This window comes from Camelus dromedarius, chromosome 10, assembly GCF_036321535.1.
Source record: "Camelus dromedarius isolate mCamDro1 chromosome 10, mCamDro1.pat, whole genome shotgun sequence".
NCBI classification, from domain to species: domain Eukaryota; kingdom Metazoa; phylum Chordata; class Mammalia; order Artiodactyla; family Camelidae; genus Camelus; species Camelus dromedarius.
This window is the reverse complement of record NC_087445.1, coordinates 38,324,170-38,350,018: the sequence shown is the minus strand read 5'-3', so window position 1 is coordinate 38,350,018 and position 25,849 is coordinate 38,324,170. Positions and strand designations below refer to the sequence as shown.

At 38.9% G+C, this 25,849-nt stretch overlaps 1 protein-coding gene across 1 annotated transcript; it reads left to right on the top strand.

Annotated features, from left to right (window-relative positions):
• Positions 1-631: 631 nt before the first annotated feature.
• ZFAND5 (zinc finger AN1-type containing 5) lies at positions 632-11,699 on the top strand. Its single transcript, XM_031449893.2, has 6 exons — positions 632-1,168; positions 5,402-5,559; positions 5,984-6,095; positions 6,639-6,742; positions 9,186-9,311; positions 10,056-11,699. Exons 2-6 carry the CDS (start codon positions 5,409-5,411, stop codon positions 10,202-10,204), a joined length of 642 nt encoding a protein of 213 aa, XP_031305753.1. The 5' UTR covers positions 632-1,168; positions 5,402-5,408; the 3' UTR covers positions 10,205-11,699.
• Positions 11,700-25,849: the final 14,150 nt, after the last annotated feature.

The following is a 25,849-nucleotide window of genomic DNA, read 5'->3' as shown; positions in this document are numbered from 1 at the left end:
GTCGGCCAAGCATTTCCTGACTCTGCACAACCGCCCGTGACCTTGGACCAGCGAGCGAGCCAAGCGCCGCCCGCCCCACTCCTTCCCGGCGGCACGAGGGCAATGCTCAGGCTGGACTTTAGAACCAGGGAGTGGGAGGGAACTGGACGGGGGAAGCTTCGTAAACAGGTGAAAAGCTATACATCAGAAGCTATACATCAGCTCATTTTCTCTTCTCTAGGTGAATCGTCCCAACTCGTTCTTGAGGGGGACCAGGGAGGAGGGGGAGGGGAGAAAGGAGGAAAGGGAAGTGTCTGCCAAGGGCTCGAGACAAAGCGTGAGAACTCAGATGGCGAAAATCAGGGTTGACTGAGAAAATCGGAAGGAGAGAGGCTGAGGGCGGACAATCGGGTTAAAAATAGAAACTCATCCTCCACAGGACTAGTTTTTTCCAGCTCCACCCTGCGGCCGGCAGCCCAGCCGGTGACTCGGCTCCGCGCAATGGCAGCGCGGTCAGGCTGAGCCCCGCCTCCCCGACCCGGTGACTGGAGCCGGAGGCGCGGCGTCGGGCACGTGACGTCACCGCGCGCTCCCCGCCGCCGCCGTCGGGGTTTTCGCTGACGCACAGACCCCGCCCCTCCCTCCCACTTTGCCTCACTGACCGAGCGGCGGGCGGAGAGAGCACGTCAGTCGGCCGGAGCGGGGAGCTGTGTGCACCTCCACTTGGGACTCGTCGCTCCCGGGAGCCGCGCAGCTCCCTTCGCGGTAGCAGAAGCGACAGAGAGCGCCATCCGCGGACCGTTGCGGCGCCCAGGCCCCGTTGCGCGCGCCCCGCTCGCCCTCGGAGTCGGCCCAGCCCGCCGCTGGTGGAGGCTGAGGCGACGACGGGCGACCGCCGCGAGCCGCCTTAGCCGCTGCGGCCTTCGATCCTCCCTCCGCCTCCTTCTTTGCCCCCCCCCCCCGCTTCCCTCCTCCCACTTCCCGAGCTCCGGCGTGTCCCGGCCACGCTCGGTGCCGCTGCGGGAACAAAGGAGGAACCCGCGGCGGCGACACCACCTCCGCCTGCGGCTACGACCTGCTCCCGGCCGGCCGCGGCGGTTCCAGGGCGGCCGGCTTACCTATCCCGGAGGCCTCGGCCCGGCTCTACTGCGCCGGCGTCGCGCGCGAGCCCGGCTCCTGCCCCCGCAGGGTGAGTGGTGCGGAGCTGGGGGAGGGCGCCCGGCTGCTCGTGCCGGGCCGGGGGTGGGAGTGGGGGCTGGGACTCCGCGGGCCTCCGGCAAAGCGTGAGCGACTCGCGGAAGGCGGCGTCCGGGGGAGGGAGCCCGCCCGCCAGCTCAGGAAGCACAAAGACGGAGGCGTCATCCTGTCGTCGTGGCTGGAGGCCCGGTTCCCTGCGCCCCCGGCTCACTCGCACACGCACGGTCGGGGGAACAATGCCCAGCTTGCGGCCTCCGGGGCTTCGGGCCTCTCTCTAGTCCGTCCTGGTCGCCTTCCGCGGTGGCGCCGGGTGTGGGTGGCCTGACCGGGAAAGACAAAGGCGGTGGCGGCGGCCGCCGCGCCCCCGGCCCCTTAACCGCCGCACCCCTCATCTCTGCCTCCTCGGAGGAGCCGTTCAGGGTCGGGGTTGGGCGCGGGATGGGCAGGGTGAGGGGCTGGCTTGGCCTGCGGAGCTGCTGTTCTGCATGACTCAGTGGTTTTTGAAGAAGGCCCTGCTCGGCTTTCCTGAGCGAGGCCTTTGCTCAGAGATGCATGGGGATAGAGATGGGGGACTAGTGGGACCCGAACTTGTTTTAAAATCCCCTGGAACGTTGGGTGAGGGGGACTTCTGTCGACGGGTTTTAGTTTTACCGATGTCGCTGCATTTCTCGCCCAAGATCTCTTTCGTGAAGGAAATGGAGCACCTTCCCCTTTGTTTCGTGCATTTAGTCTGGTGAACGTAAAATTCATTGCTCTTTTCCCACACACTGTGAGGAGCAGTGTTTTGGGAAAAGGCCCAGATTCTTTGAATGCCTCTTAGGAATCTTGTCTAAGAACATACTAGGGTAAAGTAGTATATATAGGTCATAGAGCCATAGAGCTACTGTTCCTAAACTTCGCATTCAGGTAATTTACAGACTTTTAAAAAAAATCTAAATGAATTGCATTTTACTCCTTAGTTTTAAAAGTAGGATTTGAGAACTGAATTGGTGAAAATATTGCAATTTTATTTTTCAAGTTTTTTCAAAAAATACCCCCCCAAAAAGATTTGTTTTATTTTTCCCTATTTTCTGTCTCTCAGGCCAGGTATTAAGCCTGAAAAGGAGCCTTTAAAAATCACAGTAATCTTCTCTATTTGCAAAGAGGGAACCGAAATCTGGAGAGTAAGGGCTTGCCCAAGGTCACTGGCTTAGTTAGAGGTACATTAGAGACTAGAACTCCGATCTCAATTCTAGGTGGGGTGGACATTCCTAACATTTTTGTGCACCTGAAAGAACTAAATTTCATGGGTGTAAAAGCCTTTCGTTATTCATATTTGAGGCTGGAGAATTTTCAGTTACATGCCCCCCAGTCTTTTAGGTTTTTGTTTTGTAGTTATGAATTAGAGGAAGCCACAAACTATAAAGAGAAACATTTCAGCTGTAAAAACTGTAAAAATAAACATTTTAGCTATATCTGATAGAGCTGACCCATGAATGCTCAAGTTTGTAACAACTTGAAAGTTACTAAATAATAATGGTATTGAATTTTTCTAAAATACTGCAAAGTAGGAGAATACTGTATCTAATGGTGAACTAATCTCCCCCTCCTGCCCCCCTGCAAAAAAAAATTGCCACTAAACAGGAGAGTGCTTTCTGCCTTGATGCTCTCTTCCCTTTGCTTGATTTTTAGACAGTCCTTTTGGCTTCATGAGTGATTAATGATGCTTGCGTCTTCTAGATTGAATTTGAGATTGTTCTTTAGCCATCCCTACATTAGAAAAAACTGTAGGAACCTTAATGGCATTTTTTTCTTTTGTTTTCTTACTGTGTCAGATACATGAACGCTGCATCCTTAGTTCTTGGGGTTGTGTAGGAGTTGGCAGGCTCCGAGATATAAATAGAAGCTGATTTCAGAGGCCCCTGTTGACTAGGCTTTATGTGAGAGCCTCCATCCAGCTCAGCCTGTCACATTGCAGCCTTGTGACAGGCTGAAGCGCCCTCCCATGTGATCCAAGCTTCTGAGAAATATTAAGGCAAGCTGTGCACATGTGATGGCATTTAAAAGCTGGCTTTCTACGAGGAAAAAAAATCCAAAAAGTGGGAGGCCATGTAGGAAACTAACGTCCTGGTGTCTCTTGTGTCTCAGAGTTTGGAGGCTATTTATAGTGAATTGAAGGTAGATGTGTTTTCTGAAGAAAGGTGGAATACTTTGCGTATGAAGTCCTGGGATGAGATTCCCCCACCCCCGTTTATCTAAGTGAAACATGATTTTAGAATTGGATTAGCTAATATTAATATGGGTTGACTCTTAAGACAATTTACCTTTAAAGCCACTGTCAGACGACACTAGAAGTTAGTGTAGAAAGTGACTTAGCATAATTCTTCAAGCTGGCTTTAAGGAAGGACCCTACTTTTTGCATGGGGAAAGACTCGTAACTTTGTATGGTGGGCATGCAGATAAATACACTATTTGAAGCATTTTTTGCACGTTATACTCAAAATTTTAAAAAACCAACTGAAAGTGTTTTAATAAACTTCATAAGTGATGTTGAAATATTTGCACTACCCTGCTCCAAATGAGTCAGCTGAATTCCACTTACTATTTAAAGAGACAGTGTCAACTAAATTAGTACTATTGTCTGAAGTAAGTTGCAAATACTGATCAATCTATACAAGCTTGATTGGCTTGAAATATTTTCAAGCTTTAAATATGGTGTCTTACTAGCAAAAGGAAAGACTACTATCACTTAAATGTTTAGGAGAATAAATGTCAGAATTCTAGCCAGGTCGAAATTGGTTAGCCCTCTGCCCCCGCCCTTTAATAATTTTGGTAGAAAATGTTAATACTTGTTAAAACATTGTTTTTAATAACTGACTAAAGAGTGTATCCTAGTATGTGATGGTTGGAAAAAGCCTTATGAAATTCTAGGGAATAAGCTCTAGCTTGAAGTAAGCTACCGTGCTTTTTTGAAATGTTTGTAACTTAATAAAGCACCTATATTGTCAACATTAAGGTACATTAACATGACAATGACCACAAGTTACACGATCTCCTTTTGAGTACTTTCAAATATGCTTTTTGTACATTCATACACATTTTATGGTAACATGGAAACCCTCCAGTGTTTTCTTTTTTAATTTTTCTTAAATGTTTATGTTCTGTTAACTCAGGAAATTTACTAAATTTGGCAAAACATTAGTGTATTTGTGCTAATTTTAACAAGGCTTCTGGAAAAGCAAGAGTATGCTTCCTGTATAAAGCTCTTTCTGATAACCTAGCATTAAATATTAACCATTACTAAAGGTTTTGTATTTATATCGCTTTGCTATATTGAAATTGAGAATGGAAAGGTTTCATTACTTTCTGGTATGAGGAAAACACGCTTGTTAAAAAGTTTTAATAGAACTGTTGGCTGACAAACCTATGGCTGAAAATTTGTATGTTGCAGGTTTCTGGGCACTGACTTCCAAGTATACTCAGACCCAGATTTCACATGTCAACTCTAAAACAAAAGGAATTTTCTATAAGTAACTGACCCTACCTCTAAATTCTTAAAGAGCTTCACTTTCTGGTGCCAAGCTAACAGGAAAGGCTAATTGATCCACCAGCTCTCTTTCCAGCCTCATAAAGGTGTTGCAGCATTTTGAAAGTACAGATGCTCTCTTCCCTGTAGCAGGATTGTTGAATTACTAGTGGGCCCAAGTGTGTTCAGGTGTTTTAAGAACACTCTAGAGCTGCATCCAATATATACAGCTAGTTTAAAGAACCACTAGTAGATACCGAGTCAACAGTTGATTGTGATTATTTGAAATGATATGCCTATAGTGCTGGAGAGCTGAAAGTGATTTTAAAATACCAATTGCACTAATTGATTTAAACACAATTCTGATATCTGGAAGGGTGACCTTTTCAGGAATTAAAACAGACATTGACAGGTAAAATCACACATTTTAATGTATAATGGCAGAATTGTTCTAAAGAATGTGAAGTCATAATAGTTCATTATTTATCAAGCTAAAACACAGTTTCTTTTATGTCCTTTGTTTTATAAAGGCAAAATATAATTTAGCCTACCCTTTTTAAAGATAACACAATTTGGGCCTTTGTTAGAAATAGACTCAGTGCTTAGAAATGACAAAGGTACAATCGTGACTATCATACTAATTTAGTGATTCTGTGTTTTGTTTTTGTTTTTTTGATTACATGCTAGTTTCTAAAAAATTTTTTGTTGTTTTGTTTATAGGAGAACAATGGCTCAGGAGACTAACCAGACCCCAGGGCCTATGCTGTGTAGTACAGGATGTGGCTTTTATGGGAATCCTAGAACAAATGGAATGTGTTCTGTTTGCTACAAAGAACATCTTCAGAGACAGCAGAATAGTGGCAGAATGAGCCCAATGGGTAAGTTGTTTCCAAGGAATAACCCATTTGAAGAACTGGTGGACAGAAAATGTAGAACTAAGAATTGGGGCCTAAGACTGAACCAATGCTGAAAGTCCAAGGAGAGAAAAACCCAAGAAAACTTGAAATTTAAAGCAACAGCTCAAGTGCTTTACATACTACATGAGGAATGAGTGACTGTCTACAAGCATCTTCTAGGTTTTTCATTTTCCTTTTTGAGGTTTTGTTTCATACTTGTGTTCACTGGATACGAATTTTTTGGTTTTGTTTGTTTGGATATCACTTAAATAGAGGATTCTGCAGCACAATGAAAGTACTTAAGTCACTAACCTAATGAAATGCAAGTATTTGTTACTTATTAATAGTTTTGTTCCTGAGTGTTTGAGGTGTTGCTTTGTTTCTTACAAATCCTTTTTTTGAATAGGAACAGCTAGTGGTTCCAACAGTCCTACCTCAGATTCTGCATCTGTACAAAGGGCAGACACTAGTTTAAACAACTGTGAAGGTGCTGCTGGCAGCACAACTGAAAAATCAAGGTAAGATTGAATGTTTCTGGGTTTTTATTATTATTACTATAGGAGGAAATAAAAATAACTAACATAATTACGAATGTTAATAAAAAGGATATTATGTTATTTCAAATATATTACATTATCATAAGGCAGTTAATATATCAGATGCCCTTTGTTTTGCATGTGTTGCACAATTGGAGATTCCAGTGTCTTTTAATATATGATCTTGTAGGTCACTGAGTGAAGGTGTATATCATAACGTACTGCAGAACAATCTCAAGTATGCTATGTTGAGAATGCGTGCTTTTATTTCCTTGTGATTGAGGTGTAGGGATTGTAGAGAATGAGGTTCTGTAGACTATATTGTAATGCCACGCAAGACATTTTGGCAAAGCTGCCCCTTTTGCTTTCCTTATTCTCAACCATTTGTGCTGGGCATCTTTTTTAGATTATTTAGCTCCATTTGGCCATGTTGGAAATACTATATAATTTAAAGTTGAACTGACAACTTACCTCACAGAGAAGTACCCCTAACATCTTTAAAAATGTTTGCTTGAACTCAAATAGAAATGTGCCTGTGGCTGCCTTGCCTGTAACTCAGCAAATGACAGAAATGAGCATTTCAAGAGAAGACAAAATAACTACCCCGAAAACAGAGGTGTCAGAGCCAGGTATGCTTTTTGTTTAATACTAGTTGAGTTCTGGATTTGGTGGTACGAGAAAGGGTTGGTTGGGGGTATTCTTTCCTTCCCATTGATGGACCAAAGAGGAGCAAGAGCTACAACACGTAGACCGAGCAAACCACTGTCTTTAAAGTAACTTGTAGTGTGAAATAGTCACTCTTTATTCTCTTCTTTGCCCATTTCCCCTTAACCTCACACCCACAAATCAGCAAAGTTTATAATACAAAGACTGGAAGTACTAAGAATTTCATAAAGTTAGAAGGTAGTTCACCAATATATTTTAGAAGTATCTAAATCATTAGAGAAGACATACAGAGAAAATTATATAGATTAGATTCCAAAGCCATCAAAAATGTTACAATAAAAAATTCAGCCTTGATATTAATATTGTAGAAAATATTTGAGCAAAAAACATACTGAACACTAATAAAACTTCCAAGTTGAAGTGTTGGATCCCTACGGGAGTTAAAAACTCAGTATGGAAATGCATTTTGGTTTTCATTAGATAGTGACTGATTGCTCTGGTGTTGCCAGTTTGATTTGTTTGAATTACCTGTGCTAGACCCTAGAACAGTGATCTGCCTATTTTATAGCGCATCTAGTTCATTTGATCAATTACTGACTGGTACAGTATTTACTGAAGACAGTATAAAACTTTATTGTAAGGAAATAGGGTCAATGGATATGTAATCTGCTTTGAGGCTTGCTTTTGCTAATATTACATAGGCAAGCTTATGTGAACCATATCAATCTTAATTGATAAAGTTAAGATGAAAATTTTAAGTTGGGCAGGGGAATCCGTATTTGGCATTTTGAAATGAATTCCATCCTTCTGAAAAATTGACCAAATTCATATTTGTGGGGCTTTTGTTCTGTGTTTTTGTTTTTTTAACACAAAATTACTATGACCTTGGAATAATACTCTTTTGGATTAAATCTGCAGCTATTCTGTGCATTTATTATTTCTTGGTAGACAATCTGTAGTTTGCTGCTCTTTGCCTTTTCTGTATCATTTTTCTCTTCTTAACTCCCTTTTTTCCCTATATGTCTTGGGAACCACTATTCAGTTTTCAGATGTGGCCAAGGAAATGGCTGTCATCTCCTCCCCCAGACTATTCTCACATACTGTTCTTTACCATCATACCATCAGGAAAAATTATATTAAGGCTGCCATAATAGATTATTAGGAATAAGTAGTAGCTGGAATACCACTGTTGATCTAATATTAGGCTGTTGATCTCACTGGGTATATTACTAATGCAAGTAAATTATAAATTTGGAGAGAATTTTAGAGTAAGTTGTCATTAAACCAATAGGTTTGCTCTGGAGCTTCCGATTTATGCTGATAACGTTAGTGCTGTCCTATTGTTTAGGCAGTAATTTTACCATTGTATACATTAATTTGCTATTTTTGAGGTTTGGATTAATGTTAAAACTCAGCTAACAGTACTTCTGGTGTCGCTGAATTTTATAAAAGTAGAATTAAATTTTGGTATTTTTTAAATAACCTGGTGGTAATGTGGACTTTAATACAGTAATCTGCATTCTTATATTGACAAATTCTGTTGATGTCATATATGAACTAAAACTTGAATCCGTTTTAGATAGAGAAACAGGAACTTTTAAAAGTAGATCATATCTCTAGTTGTCCGAACTTTATACCCGGTTTACCTAAGTATCGCAAAGTAAATTAAAACTGCTTTAAATATTCTTGTTTTGCCTATAGAATCCTATTTAATCTAAAGTCACAACTCTTCAAATTCTTACGCTGTCCTAAAAGGACGGTGTTTGCTAATCTTTCAAAAGAAAGAGCTTTTTATAAAAATTTTCCAGGTTTTCTACATAAGAAAATAAAATGACAAAGTAATGTGACATTTTGGGATCTGAAGTTAATTAGGAATTAATGATTTGAGTTCTACTTTTTGAAATTTGCTGGTTTTATCTACATAATTTTTCTTTTTTCTATTAATTTTACTACCAAAATGACTATAGTTACGTACCTCAGAAGTTGGCAACCATATTTACTGAGTAGTAATGAATTTGAACTGCCCTAATTAAGAAGTTTGCGTTTAGGCAATTGCAATATGGAAAAGCTGAGCAGGTAACCACATCTCTCAGGTCTTTAAAACTTAAAATTAGGATTTTGTTTCCTAGTACTAGCTGTTAAGAGTGAATTTAAAGGAATTTGAGCGATCATTTAATAAAAATTTACAGGGACAAGTTGTATTATGTTAATTGGCAAGAAATGCTCAGATTTGAAAGTTCCGATATTGAAGTAGAAGATTTTATTTAAAGTACTTGTTTTCAGGAAAGGCTTCTTAAACACTTCCACTGAGACTCTTACTGTTTCTCTTAATTTTTTTTTTTAACTTAGATAATTGTCAGCCAGTGAACTCTTGACAGATTTCTGATTTTTACCCTTGTTTTTCAGTTGTCACTCAGCCCAGTCCATCAGTTTCTCAGCCCAGTACTTCTCAAAGTGAAGAAAAAGCTCCTGAGTTGCCCAAACCAAAGAAGAACAGATGTTTCATGTGCAGAAAGAAAGTTGGCCTTACAGGTACTACAGAACACATAGCACCATGTATATTCTACTGCTGAGATTTAACAGTAACTCCTTAAGAGACTCCTAGTTATTCCCTAAGGGACTCGTCAGTCTTGCATATAAAACAAAATGTCCAGCTTTCAAGAATAGAAAGTTTCCAGAGTAGACTAAAAGTGGGACAACGAGGAGAAGTTGAGTTTGATTTCCATCTCTCTAATCATATGAAATCCTTTCCTAACTTCAGGCCTTCTCAATCTCCTTTATTGAATTGATCATCCCTTTTGATTCTTTCCTTTGTTCTCCTGGGGGAAAGGTAGCTGAATTAAACAGTAAGCACCTAACTTTGAACCAGGCACAAAATGGTCTACGTACTTTTTAATTTTAATTGTTTCCTTTAAATATCAGAACTGTATGGTTCTTTTCCTAGGTTTCACATTACCCAGTTAACTTATGGTAGGACTAGGATTTGAATTCAGTTCAGCCTGACTCCAGAGCCTGTGTAATTTCTACTCTGTATAGGACCTACAGGAGTTTATGGAAGAGAGTTAACTTGAATTTCTCATCATTTTAAGAAAGCTTAAAAGCATTTTCACGATTTAAAGTGACAGACTCTTCCATGTTGCAAAGATCCATGAAAATCTGATTCCTCTTCTGTAGTGACTTAATGCCAATTCGTTGTTGTTTTTTGGGTTTTTGTTTTTTGTTTTCTTTTAATTGCTACAAGTTCCCAAGTGACTCTACTTCCTCTTATATGTATAGGGTTTGACTGCCGATGTGGAAATTTGTTTTGTGGACTTCACCGTTACTCTGACAAGCACAACTGTCCTTATGATTACAAAGCAGAAGCTGCAGCAAAAATCAGGAAAGAGAATCCAGTTGTTGTGGCTGAAAAAATCCAGAGAATATAAATTACTACTTGTGAAGAGACTGAAACTTTGTTTTTATTTTAATATATCGTAGGAAAACATTAAAGAGCAGATGCATGGCCATTTTTCTTTGATGTTCTCCAGAGTTTTACTTCACACTTGTCTGTCTTATAGTTGATATTTTAGGTTGTTTGGGTGTTTGTTACAGGCAGAATTGGATAGATACAGCCCTACAAAATGTATATGCCCTCCCTTGAATAAAATTGGATGAAAATCTGCACAGCAAATTGAAATACACAGATAACAGGGACAAAATTTAGTTCCCTCGTGCCAAACAAAATATGTGAAATATCTGCATGTTTGCAGCATATCTGCCTTTGGGAATGTAATCAAGGTGTAATCTTTGGCTAGTGTTATGTGCCTGTATTTTTTTTAAAAAATGGTACACCAGAAAAGGACTGGCAGTCTACTTCTACCATAGTTAAACTTCACGCTGTTAATTTCTACATGTTCTTTGGAAGCAGGAAGAAAGCTATAAAGTGGATCAGACCTTTCCGTGAAACCAGTGTTCGGTGCCATATGTGAGCCTAGTTAATTAGTCTTCTAAAAGCTGTCAAATAAGACATTCTGTGAGAGGTATACATCGCAACTGGTTATAAAGAGTAAACATCAAGCCAACAGGGTCTTGAGCTATCTTTGAAACTTACTGTGCTGGCCTGCACCAGAAGATGTCTGCATTATTCTCATTGCTAAAAATGCATAGCACAGAACTGCACTAGGATTAATTTGTTTAAAAGAAGAATTAAAACTCTACGTTTGGTTTTCACATACAGCAGCTCTGTTGAATAACATGCATCTGAATTTTAAGTTGCAAAGGTATCTCAATAATTTTTCATGTGCATATTTTGTTGAGTGTTTTGGTTCAAGAAAGAATGTTTAAAGCTTTTTTAAAGACTTCAGTTCTTAATGTAACTGTACCCTTCTGCATGGAAAATCATAACCAACATGGCTGCAGTAGACTTCTTAGTGGTATCCAGCACCACTTGCAGAGGGCTGCTTTATCATATTAATTGTACTTGGGTGTAGGACTCTAGTGTTCTTGGGTGTATTGCATGGGCTGCATTATCTACAGCATTGTACAATAACAACTAGAAGAGGCAGTATACTTCACTGATGCTTGTCTGGTAATATCACTTCTGTGTTATAATGGAAGGTTTTTTGTGATGTATGAAACTTGTGTTTTTTTATATATAAATGAGTATAGTTAGATTAGTGTCGTGGTAATGCCTGTTTTCATCTGTAAATAGTTAAGTATGTACACGAGGCACTACTTCTGATTTACTGCAGTGTTCAGTCTTAGTTTTTACTTTTATTCTTAAAGCATTCAGTTTTGCTTTCAATTTTCTGTATCTTAGTTTCAGTTAGATCTGCAGATGTGTACAGATAGTTCATATTTATGTATTGCACATAATCATGCTATTCAGCATTGATGCTATATTGTATTATGTAAATAATAAAAGCCATGTACAGAGGGAAACTTCCACTTGTTCATTGGGTTTTTAAGCCATAGTTAGAAATCCTAAAGGGGGATAATTAGAAAATGTTACATATTCAACTTTTTAGTTGCGTATGTAGACTTTGCATGGCTATATTGTAAACTTTTTTCCATTGCCATCCCTGAACATGATATATTCAAGTGAGAACCATGAGATGAGTGTTGTGAAACATCTTAAGTATGGTATGTAGTAGACAGTTTAATTTTGAAGAAATGTATAGGCAACTTTTAGGATCAAAACAGTCTTAGAACTTAGGCCATAGTTGTTCAATCTTCACATCTCTTCTTTAATTTTTTTATTTCATTTTTTGCTTTATAAGTAACACTTTATGCATGACAATTTGTGTACAAAAACCGGCAAAGTTTTACCTTTTAGGGGTTTGATTCTAATGTTGAGATGGACCCATGGGCTTGGTCTTTGCAGGTCACAGGTGTCATGTGAGATAAGAAAGAATAAGGAATGACAGTGACATGCTGACCTTGCCAATGCAGTTGCTGAAGTGAGATAGCAGAACCGTGGCTTCTCAATGATGGGATTTGAAATGGAAATGCCTGATGCACTACTATCTGTCACAGTTGTTTGGATGCTGCTACTTTTGCTTCAGGTGGGAGGAAATATATACTGTACTTAGGATGAGCTAAAGGATAGTTATCTCCTAAAATACGAAGGATATTGAAGTCACAGTTGAGCTGAAGTTCTGGTATTTGGAAGACAAACTTAATTTTTATTCGAAGTTTCAAGATGTATTTTCCCTCTTAATGCTATCTCTGTCATCAAACATTTGATAGATTTTTAAATATTAAGGTTTTGAAATCAGAGTAGTGGGGTATACAGAAGACTTAGATGGGAAGATGATGGACCCTTCAACTTCATTGGTCTGTAATGATCTTTGAAATAAGTAGCATGAAATTACAATAATTTCCATAATCATTTCTTATGAGAAACATTAATTTAGAACATTTAGCTTTGTGGATTTGATTTGTCAGGAACATCAGTTGTGGAGAAGAATCAAATGTGTAAAGTAAGGCAGCTAGGAAGATTCAATTTCACCTAGACTCCTGTACTCAAACCTAAATTTTTTGGGGGAGGACGGTGATAGGAATTAGCTGTATGGCCTAGAGCTAGTCCTTTTGTCAAATCTATTCTTCAGTGGACTTCATCTGCAAAACTAGAGCCTCTGGTTTGAGTTGGTGTTTCCCACAGCATGAATTTGGAAAGGAAACAATTTTGAGTGGGATGGCATAGTGGTTAAGATTATTGTCCCTGGAGCCCTGCTTCTTTATCTGTAAATAAGGATAGTAACAATGCCCAGCGCATAGTAAGTGTTCCCTATTAAATTTCTTAAGAACTTAGGTTTTTTTTTTAGAGCAATTTTAGGTTCACAGCAAAATTGAGAGAGGTAAGTACAGACTTCCCATGTACCCTCTCCTGCCACACATACGTAGCTCCTCTGTTACCAACACCTACCACAAGAGTTGTACATTTGTTAAAATGACACATCATAATGACCCAAAGTCCATAGTTTGTAATTCACCGTTGTTTTCTATGGGTTTGGACAAATCTATGATGACATATCAATCATTATAATACAGAGTATTCACTGCCCTAAAAAATCTGCTCCGCCTACTCCTCTGCTCCACCCCAGCACCTGACAACTACTGATCTTTTTACTGCCCCCATAATTTTGCCTTTTCCAGAATGTCACATGGGATCAAAAAGTATGTATGTAATTTTTTCAGATTGGCTTTAGTTAGTGTTACTCATTGAAGTTTCCTCCATGTTTTTTCATGGTTTGATAACATTTCTTTTTAGTGTTGAATAATCCATTTTCCAGATGTCCCTCAGTTTATCCATATACCTACTGAAGTACAACTTGAAGCTTCAAAGTTTGGGCAATTATGAATAAAGCTATCGTAAACATCAGTGTGCAGGTTTTGTGTGGAAAAACTTCAACTCCTATGAGTAAATGCCAAATGTGATTGCTGGATTGTATGGTAAGAATATATTTGATTTTGTAAGAAACCACCAAACTGGCTTCCAAAATGGTTGTACCATTTTGCATTCCTGCCAGCAGTGAATGAGTTTCTGTTGTTCCACATCTTCACCAGTATTTAGTGGTGTCAGTGTTCTGGGGTTTTGGCCATTCTAATAGATGTGCAGTTAAATTTCATTGTTTGAATTTGTATTTCCCTGATGACATGATGTTGAGCATCTTACAGGATTCTTAATTTGCCATCTGTGTATCTATGATGAAGTGTCTAGTAAGGTCTTTGGACCATTTTTTAGTTGAGGTTGTTTTCTTACTGAATTTTAAGAGTTCTATATTTTGGATAAGAGTTCTTTATCAGATGTGTCTTTTGCAAGTATTTTCTCCTAGTCTGTAACTTGTTCTCTTGGGGTATTGTTAATTTTAATGTCCTAGAGTAATGATTTCTAGAGCTTGGAAAGAGAATTGTTTGATAACAAGATTGGTTGCATTAAGTCTTACATAGTGAAAAGGCAAAGGTCTGTAACTTTTAAAAACTTTAATGTGATTAGAATCATTTTTTTCAGCTGCATTAAATGAAGTTATTTGCAAGAAAACTAAAAATGAGCAAATGTCTACTAAGTAATTTAATAGCAACATGTTAAGCATGCTGTTATAATTGTATTTTTTGAATTGATACTACATTCACAGGGTTCAAAAATGAATTTATTGATATACATTGAGAAGCATAGCTTCTCATCCTGTCACATGTGTCCCACTCCAAAGACACATTTTAGGTACCTGTCCTAAGTTGGAAGGTTTCTCTCTTCCACATCATGTAAACATCTGACTGTGTACAGAGACTTAATTTGACTCTTGTTTGCCTAATTGTTGGCAAAGTTCTTACAGCGATTTTTGTTCATAAATTTAGCTTATAATTTTAGAGAGAATGATGGGTGTGGTTTCTGGTTGATGAGCAATAGATTATGTAGCCTTAATAGAAGGGTTTCTGTGGGTGAAGTAGCACATTGTTAATGAAAGTAATTTGAAATTTGATAAAGAAGTTTCTTATGTTTGTACAATCTGCTTTAAAGCAAAGTACATGTACAGCAGAATACAGAAGTGCCATTTAATGCTTACTACTATTTTCACACACAAACACTGGTTTTTAATTCATATAAAAGCAAAGAGCATTGTTTTGTGTTTTCTCCCAGAGTGCCTTTCTGTTCTAGTCCTAGAAGTAAGTTAAACCATCTTGTGGCATAAATGTAAGATTCCATGTTGTCTGCCAAGGACTACTATCCTTTTTAGTATAGGTACTGATTGGCTGTTGAACTTCACATGTGATACTTAGATTAACAGCAAGACGACAGAAGTTATGTGTTATTTTCTAGTTGGTTAACTGCATTGAATGTTTTTTCCTGATGATACTGTTTTGAACTGTCACCACGGAACCTCAGATTGTATATGTCTGAAATGATTGATAATATAACCAAGGCTGTTCAGGAATTAGGGTATTCTATTAGCCTACACAGAAGTTAATAAATCTTTATAACACATTCTTAAATTTTAGTTGAGTGCAAGAACTGTTCACAAAATAGCAATTACTTAAGCACATGCTCTTGTTAGAGCTTAGGAAGCAGCCAGGGAAAATACAGGCTAGCCTAAATGAGTTCAACTTAAACACTAGTGTCTTGAGTAAATTTCTGAAATTGATCTTGTGTGTATAATCCATGGCAAATTAAAAAATGGTAGCTGTTACATGTTTTTACCCTCTCTTCCCTCCCTATTACTAAAAATGCATTCAAACATGCAAATTTGAATACTATGCAAATAAATATGATTTAGACTATTTTAAAGCATTTCTTTTAAGAAAATATGCACCCTAGTGTTCTGGTTCCACATCCACCCTTATGAGAAAAGTACTTACTAGGGTGATGTTTCTTAAGGTACCCCTCCCTTAGGCATACCCCATGTGCTTAGAAATATCAACCAAATAACTAAAAATATTTGGCCCCTGATGTCCTGTACTAATTACTACTGTAAATGTAATTTGTAAAAATAATACTTACATATGAATAGTTAATATGCCACCCCACCCATTAACCTTTAGCATGTTATATTTTAGTAACAGTGAAAGTTATGTCTGAACATTTTTCATTTTTAGCTATTTATTTGATTGGCATGAAAATTAGATTGGTTTGAATGTCTGGGACAGCATAACCAGTTTTTCAGTGGCTAGGTTTATATATCAGGTGACAAAAATAATATAGCATGAGACTCCAGAGATTTAACAAAGTAATAATAACCTGTTAGGAAAAAAAAGTGTAATCTACAGGCATCAAAATACCATGCACTCATATTCAGGCATGGCCCTTTAGAGCATTCAAGTGATAGGCATGTTAATTTGGGTCTTTGATTAAAAGAAAGTGAGGCTTTTAAAAAGTAAATTAAGGGCAGTACTTTTTAACTGATTAATTGGGACCAAGAATTTTCTAGACTCTTAAGGTATCTTTAAGGATCCTAGACAAATTATCAGAGCTAACCAATAATCACAGTGATGTAAGACCCTTACACAGAAGGTCCCAGGTTGGACTGAACATAGCACTTAGTACTGAATTACAGCATTTCAAACTTTGTAGTAAAGTTCAGTGTCATGTATTTCTAAAGCCTAAGGACCAAAGGCTACTTTTTACAATGAGCTGGATGTATGGCGTGTAGTAGATACCAAATGAAAGGCCAATTATAGTTGTCACAAGAGGTTCTCGTGGGTTGCATCTGGGAAGCTATGTCATCCTCCGTTGAGAACTGAGAGGAGCAAATAGTCATATTTGACACTGGGTCTTCCCTCTATGGTTGAGGCAGGCCATCTGAGCAGGAAAAGTGAAGCATACATGGTTTTTAGTTTTCAAGGAGATCATCAACTAGTACAAGAAATAAGGATGATCTGAATTACTAAATTGGGCAGATTGATTCTATAACTGAGAAAGTAAGTTTGAGTTTTAGGAGGATGGGTGGTCAGAAATAATGTTGGATATCATCAGGTACATGTCATTACTTGAAGCCTTTTCTCCCAAGAACAATGCATCTTACAAAATTTGTTGCTTGTGGGTGGAGAGTAAGTTTTTCATTCCAGGCTGGGAAAACAATGTAGTTAATAGTGGTTAGATACTAGCTTTAAAGCCAGTTTGGGTTTGTGACTCAAAAACTGTGACTCTGGAAAAGTTATTAATCTTGAATACCTGTGTGGCTTCACCTGTGCAAACTTTAAAGCTTAAAATGATGTTAACCTGTAACACACTTAGTAATGTCAAGCACATTGTTAAGTGCTTGATATAGATTCGATGTTTCAACATTACTTAATGGCTAATAACCCCTGAAAGAAGGCTATATTCGCAGATGTTTAAGAGGCCAGATTCTGATCTGTGCGTTTTAACAATCAGTTGTTTTACTATCAACTAAAACTCATTTGGTGAAATGGAAACGAAATCCCACCACTAGTTTATGTTTGCAAGGCTGACAGTTCTTAAGCTGGGCCTCCTGTCCCTGAAATTGCATGCAAAGTTTGGTGTCTGTGTTTCTTGGTAGAATTTTCAAATTGATCAATGACTCAAAGATGACTCAGGATCCAAATGGCCTTCCTGGCCATTAAAATACTTGAATATTTTACGAGGGTGCTAGCTACTATACAAGCCAGGAATACCAAATCTGCCTTGTTCTGCTGCCTCTAAGACAATATCAGAAGAGCAGTACCTTTTCTCCTGTTAGAGGCAGTAACAATGGCTCCATGGGCTGAAGGAGAAAATGAATTGGTGGATAACAAATGTAGTCCTCAATCTTTTTAAAAATAATTTTAGTTTGCTTTTCCCTGATACCCTGTCCTACTCCTCTCAAACTCAGACCATTGTCTTAAGACATCATGCTTTGCATGATACACATGCTTGTAAGCCAAGAAAAGCAAGTTTCAAGCATGTTATTTTACATAGTGATTGTCTTAACCTTACGTAAGTCCAGATGTCCTCTCACAGTCTTGGCTGAATTGTCAGAGTATTATTCTGTGTGATAGAGAGAAACTAAACCATCTCTATACTGTTATTTCCAAGGCTAAAATAGTAAAGAAGTTGAAAATTACTATGAGTCAGTTCAGGACAACAGTGTTTTATTACTGAGTGATCCCTCTTCTGGTGCATACTTTCTCCCTGAAGCGATATCCCAGCCTGTTATTGCTGGAAGAATGTCTTAGAATCAATCTTTGAAACTCTTCCAGTGCTTATAATTTTCCCAATCCAGACATACTGATCTAGACACAGAATGGACAAGATTTGCCTAAATCATGCCTTAAGAGTGGCACAGTAGCCTGAATCTTTTAGCAGAGGCATTCCCAAACCTGTAGATCACCAATATCAACTAGAGGGCTAAAAACAATAAAACACATACTTGGGTCTCAGTTCATTTTCACTAAATCAGAGTATCTGGGAGAATCTATTTTTGACAGCTCTCCCCTACATGATTTTGTTAATCAGATTTGGAAAATACTGTTTAGAATATATGTCTCCTCTCCCACAAACTAGGCCCATGGAGTATAAAGAGAGATGAGCTTGGACAGTCCAATGCCTCACTCCCTTGAACTGTTCCAAATGGAGCTTTCTGTTTCTCTGTATCATCTCCATTTTAAAGTGCTGGTGTGTGTGGTCTCTGTTAGAACTCTTGTATTTATTTTCTACCCATAATTCCTAATACCACATTAGAGTATTTTGCAAAATGCTGAGGCAGGAACAAACCCATTTTGGTTGTAATCGCGTGGTTCTTCAATATATGGCTCAAGACATTTCACCCAGAAAGTCCTTCCCAAAAGTAACCATGTAATCACATTGTTCTTTGGAGTTAAGTGAAACTCAGCAATAAAACTAAAACAATGAATGCTGCTGCTGTAGGCTTTGGAGCCCATCTACCTATCTCACTTTAAAATTCATTGGTGGCACTCGCTCACTTTTACACAACTTCTCTGCCTGGGTACTCCACCCACATTATCTACCTGTGCATTAATAACCTTTTGTTTACCAGCCAGCCTTGAGGAGAGCTATTTAAAGCTGTAGTGGGGTGAGGGGGTAGGCTGTAGTTACACTTCCCCAACTCTGGAGAAGACTTAAGGAAAGGCAGTGGGAATAAAGGTTTCATTAATATCATTTTTCGTCTTCATTGTGTGAGTTGTCCTGTGAGCAGGAATCCAAGACAAGAAAATCAGACAACTCCAGGCATACCCACTGTCAGTGCTCCCTGGGACAACTTCAAAATCTTGTTCAAAAGCATTTTCAGAACACTAGGCACCAATTTATTTAAATGTAAGTACATACTCAAAAGGTGGATATGAGTACATAGTTATTAGCAAGGCCTTGACTTTATCTCTCTAAATGCAATCCAGGGTCACATGAGCATACGCTAAGGAATACAAAAGGATTAGTAGAATGGCTTTTGGGTCCCAAGAGAGATGGGACAGAGTCATTCAGACAAGTATGCCTCATGATCATCACAGGAAGAGAGCAAGGGCCCCAGGGCTGCAGTGAGGTAGAGGTCACCTTAACTAAAGAGGCTGAGCATCCTTGAGTAACTGTCTCAAAGAGGAATGTAGGCAAGAAAAAAAAGATCAAGGACTTTGAAATTGGAGAAACCCAAGTCTTTGCTTCAGTTTTTAATAGGATATGGTTTGGGGCAGATTATTTAACCTCTTTGTTTCTTCAGTGGGTAAGTGGGCCTAACAAGACAAATTGGGTTCTTGTCCCAGTTAAATGAAACAAAATCCAAAGAGGTGAGTACAACATTTAGCACAGAACTGAGGCTGATGCTTAAAAATATTTGCACAATTTCTTACCATCTCACCTTTCCTCTGCCCTCCACCCTCAACCCAAGCTATCTCAGCTGAGTTAAGAAAGAGCAGAGCTGGAAAGGAGTAGAGGAGACAGCAATGTCAAGCTCTCAATGATTACTGTATAAACAGAATGGTTTATCTCCCTCACATGATAGAGAAAGAGCCATCACCATCAAGATGAAGTCTGCTGGTGAAGACCCTCAGATGAATACTTGTCTAGGCCAGATTACCTGTGTTGCAAGAATAGGTCATCAGCTGTAGCCCAAGATGGATGGGTTTATGGGGTATGGGGGAGATGCAAGCCTCTGCAAGGTATTTAGAAGGATTCATGAGGCCCCTCCTGCAAAGAGCAGCAGGCTTCAAGAAGTGTTTTACACAAGGACAAGTGCAGAGATCGAAGGTGGGATGATCTCATACAAGGCAATAGAGTTCTTAAGATGAAATGTATTGACACTGGGGACTTTCTGAGAGAAAGTGGGGATGAGCTGTTGGGTAGTTTTCTCTTCTTGGTATCTTTTGACCTGAGTGTCTGCTGTGAGCTGGGCCATGTTGTAATTTAAGTTTACAGCATCTCCATGGTGACCTGTGATACATGGACTACACTTGAACTTCCGTGTAACCTGCTGTTGTAGATTATCTGAAGCTGACTCTCCACACTCCCATGAATGGGGCTGAACTTGATTTGGCTTGATGTGCCAAACCAGAGCCAACTTGTTAAAAAATTTCTCTTTATGTTTTCTTGCTTAGGGAAAGGTATCACATGTCATATTTGAACATGACAAATTTAATGTGGCATTTTTCTACCTGTACTACCAAAATTGAACCAATGAGATTCATTGAGTTCATTTTATTTAGTCCATTATGAGAATCCTAGGATTTTAAACCAGGAGTTAATCATTTCCTTAGCAAAGTCAGGTCAATAATGAAACCTTAAAAAGCCATGAGTTACAGTCATGGAGTGAGGACCCCATTATAATATCACAGTGGTTTTTCAGTAATGAACTGATAGTGACTTGGTCTCACATTTAGCAGAGATAACAAAAAGGATAATTCCAAAATCAGTCAGATGATTATCGGAACCATTATTTATATGACTGTATTTCCCAGCACATACACAGGGGTTTGCTGACACTTGCTGTTCCTTAAAAAATGGTTCCTAGTTGGTGCTACTTCAAGTTGGACACTCCATGTCCAACACAAGACAACTGTTTTGTTTGGTATCAAAAAGCCAACCTGTATCATTCAGAAACTGGTTTTTACTGCACTTGTTTTTCTGATATGAAATGATTTCCAAGAATTATGGACTGTTGTACACTTTTTAGCTTGTAGCAACATTATAAAACACACGTATTAACAAACACTAAAACGTCAATAATCTTTTCCTATGACTTAAGGATAAACAAGTGGGCTACCGCAGCATTGTATAATAGTGGAGGAGGGCTCCCTGGACATACCACAGTGGGACGAGAGTCATGAGGGGAGTGCCGTGATACTGCCTCGTGGCCCAGCTCACAGCCTCTGCAGTGCAGCCTCTGGCTCATGCAGGTTTATAACATCATCTAACTGAAACACACAAACAAACAAACAAAAACAGAGTTAGGTGCATTTAAATCCCCTGAATACAAAGACTGGCTTTGATGAATTCATCTTTTTATTTCCAGCATTTTTCACAGTGCCTGATCATCTCCTTCAAAAAACAGTATATGTATTTTTTTCAGCCTTCATCTACTTGTAATGAAAACTCATTATTTAGCATCTTATAATTTTTAACTACTTAAAAGGAGAAGAAAAATAAGCAGCAACAACAACAAAAGCAAAACAAAAAACAAAACAAAAAAAAAACAGTGAGTGCCTCCCCTGTGTCACTCTCTTTCATTAAAAAGGTAGAACATATTTACTTTAGAGAACAAGAGAGACAGTGCACTCCAGGTTTTGGAAACTAGCTAATTAAGTTCCCCCAAAACATCCTGCGATGTCCACCAGGGAGTTATTAGTTATTTTATTGATGAAAAGATTATCAATATAAAGAAAATAAATCATCTAGAAAAAAACCTCATGAATCATAAAATATTCTTAAAAAGAGGGAAAGTCTGCCCACTCTAGCTTGATGCAGAGCAGCAGCTGTTTTGACTGACCAAACCCAGAATAAAGTAGGAGCGTTTACAACTGGACGTCTTAGCAAATACCAAATCCAGTTGGGACAATTGGGACAAATTGGGACACCTTGAGAAGAGGTTTGGTGGGCTGTACAGACAGGGGAATTTTAACAAAAATGACTAGAGAAGTAAGAAGAACAATTATAACTGACAGATCAGAACAGCCTGCTCAGATAAGCTAAAAATGAGTCAGACCTTCAGTATGATGACAACTTTGACAAGAATTTTGAAGTGACAACGAATGGAAAGCTTTACACGTCTAGATCCACACAACTGTTCATTAGAGCCCCCCCAGGGGTTGATGCATTTAGCAAACGGTTGTTTTATGTACATTTTAACTTTCAAGTGCTTCAATAAATTACTGATAAAAATAAAACCTCATTTTCATATTTTTGAAATGGAAGACACGTCTTTAGATTTGGGTAAATCATTCTAAGTGTGAGTCCAGAGCTGGTGAGGTGAGAATGGTTTTTGTTTGCTAACATAACAATAGTGTGGCAAAGGTTTCAAAGACTGCTCCATCTGCAAATAAATTCTGCAGATTCCTTTGGAAAAATACAAAACAACTCGTATGCTGATTACAGCTCATTCTTATCCAGCACCACCCCCAAGATCTCATTTCATTTTAATCTAGTAAGCTCATTTGTTGCTACTACGTTAATTTCTTTCAAAATAGCCTATAATTCAGACTCGCCTTTTTTCTCTTTAAACAGATTGATGAGGGTTTTTAAATTTTAGTTTTAATAATATTTTGGTAAATGTATACAGGAACTTTAAAAAAAATACGTCCTTAGCATTCAAAAGAAGCATTACTAGAATTCGGAAATTTCAGAAAGTAACTAGGGGTAGGGGTAAAGAATAATGTGAATCATTGGGGTGGGATCAGGGGCAGACTCTCTGAAGGTTTATGTATCATTTGGCCATCCTCTAGAAATAAGAGAGGATTTTGTTAAAAAGAAATCTTTCAATCAATAATCAAGATATTTTTGATAGAAGTCTAAAATTCTTACTTCATTTTTAGTTGAGGATTTTAGCCCTCTTTCCTCACCCCTTGTAATTGTAAGAACAGAGAATGGAGAATCCATATTTTCCCCCCTTCCTGATGATTAGAAAATAAATGGTTCCCCAGACCAGTGTTAGAGGAGAAAACTATTCATGATGCTTGTTTAAGAGTGATGAGGCAGATTTCATTCAGGACCATCATGATAGGTGTAGGGACCACTGCAATAGACTCAGCTCCAAGTACAACAAGGAAAAGTGGGAATTTGTAGCCCCAGAGTAGGGTAGAGGGTCAGTGAATAGAAATTACTAAGAGGAAACATCAGGGGTAAGGGAGGATTCTGGCTAAACCAGCATCACAGGATTCGTGCTAATACGCAGGCCAGGGCCAATCAGATAGAGTGTAGGATTCTGGTTAAACTGCCTTAGGATTTCTCACTAAAATTGGACAATGCAGAGACAAACACAGAAGACCACAAGTCAAGGCCTATCTGAGAAGAGAGTTCAGAGGCGCCTGAACAGAGGTTGGTCAAAGAGAGAATCTTTATCACAGGACAGAAGTGAACTGGGTCTCAGGAAAATCACAGGGTGCCTCTGGGTCTGTCATGAAGCAGCTCTGAGACCAGCAGACAGGTCACTTTACCTCTGGGCTTTACAGTTTTTCTCACCTATAAAATAAAAGGTCTGTTTTACATGGTATTCACGTTCTTTCCAGTTTTAACATTTCAGGATTCCAGAAGAGGAGAAGGACTCTTCCTCAGAGCCTCATTTCCTCTTGAGTAGGAGGACAGATTTAGAACTTGGAGGAAATTAGAGGTTCAGCCACTAACTCTTCACTGAAGCTCTCCTCACTTTGAACATATGTTGGTCTTCAGTGTCACCATGAGGCATTCTTCCAGGCCACAGGCATCTCTGTTTAGATTTTCATGCACCATCCACCAGCAAGAAGAGTCCTTCTCATTTTGCTTCAAGCTTAACCATGGGTCAGTTCAAATTCAAGTATATGGTCTGACGATGCCTACACCTTTGTTTCCGGAATGAATCAGTAAACTTCGAGGGAGGAGAATAGGAAGGGGAGTGAGTGGCAAATGCATGTGATGGATCAACAGCTTCATGGACTTCATAAGTTGTCTATGAACTGAGAAAACCATTTCCACAGTCCCCATTTCTCAACTGAAGTTCTGTGGAAGGGCCTGGATTCATCGAGGCTAGAAAAATATACTCATGAAATGAACTTCTGGTAAATGATCCTAACAGAACCAGAGGAATCCTGTTTTGAATACCCTGTTTCTTCACAAAGGCCATGACTTCCTCACACAGTTTGTTTCTCTGACAAATGTTCTCTCTCAGACAGAGCTGAGCCTCTCACGTGTGAGAAACTTCTCGCAATTGACTTTCTCAAGAGTGCCAGTTGGCTGACAAACTTTCTGTGAAGGGGTCCGCCTGCCTTTCCCTGGATGGACTCAGGATGCTGCCTCCACAAAGAGGGAGAATCCAGTCTTCTCCTTCCCCCACGGCAGCTTCTTGTGCTTTTAGCTTAATCAGTCTTCATTTCAGGACCCAGAGTTCTCTCTCCTCCTCATTTTCTCATCAATCCCCACAGCAGAACACATTCCTTTTCCAAATATCTCCAACCTTTGATCACTAATCTTCCCATCGGCTGTCAGTGAGAGGTCTATTAAGTGTTCCAATCTTGAAATCCTTCTGATGAAAACAAATGAGAAATAAACTTGTTGTGAAATACCTCCTAGATCATTTATGTCTCTCAATTTCTTTTACTGTCTCCCTGCTCTGACGCTTAGAGAGAGAATGGAGGCTGGGTTTCAGTGACAGATGGCAGAGGATAATCTTTCATTTTGTCATAAAGTTAACCCTCAAAGGGGCTTGAAAAAGACCTTTCTCTTGGAAAATCAGTGGCTTTGTATTTCCTTGCTTTTAACAGGGTAGAAAAAGCATCTCCTTTCTGATTTTCAAGATGGAGAACATGCCCTTTCTTTTAAGCTAACCCACCTCGCAAAATACTGTGTTGAAGTGCCTCTCCATTCTATTTTATTTGTTTTTCTGTGAGTGCCTTGTGCATTTTAATTAATGATGATTTGACTGTGTTTGAGCCTTAACAATAAGTAAGAAAAGGAGACTATTAGAAATTATCCAATAAATAAACCCAAGAAAACCTGTCTTCTAATGTTTTTAATATATTTTTACAGAGGACAGAAAGCTAAATGAAACACAATACTGAAATTAAGTTTTAAGCTTGATAAACAAAGACGATACACATGATTTAAAAACTGTCCTTTAAATCTTATACTGGCTGAGAAGTCATAGGTTTATATCCAGATGAAATATTTGTTCTATTCTTTGAACAAGTTCAGCCAAAAGGAATTATGATTTAATGAGTGAAAGATACTTGTACTAGGTGTTAGAACAAAGCAGAGAGAATATCACTGAGACCACTAGCTTCTGACCTTAATCAATAGAAGACAAAGAAACCCAAAGACAAATTATTGATTGGGCAAGACCCTGGGTTTTCATGATTACCTACCTAACAAAAATGAGAGTTAAGATTGTTCCCAAATATGAAGAGGCAAATGGTTAGTTTAGATTGAAGGGAATGTTGAAAGAAAAATCTTTACCTGGGCTGATATCTGAACCAAGTCACAACATGCTCAGGTAAAATCCTCACATTTGGGTTTGAGGAAAAAGTTGTAAAAGGGTACAAGACAACATAAAGGAGAAAGGGCCTTTATGTGGCTTTGAATAATAGGGATGTCAGTTCTCCTTTATGTGGCTCTGCATAATGGTAATTAGAGAATACTTACGGGATCTATATAGGGAAACCTGGATTCCATTAAAATCCTGGACAAGAGCAAACCGTTTCTACCTATGTGAACAACCTCTCCCAAACTTCTAGGAGGCAGCAGGAGTCGGGGACAAGTGATAACAAATGGCCCTAACTAGATTTTCCTAAAATGGAATTATGAAATAATCTGTATTAGCTGAGTTAGGATACAGGGTAAAGATCTCAGTTTTGGTTATGTAAACCTCTCTTCTCTGAATGCATCTTTTATTTTGTAATTATTTTTTAAAGGAGAGTTTGTGTCAGCTATGGGGTTTCTTATTTTTATTCTTTCCAACTTATTTTTA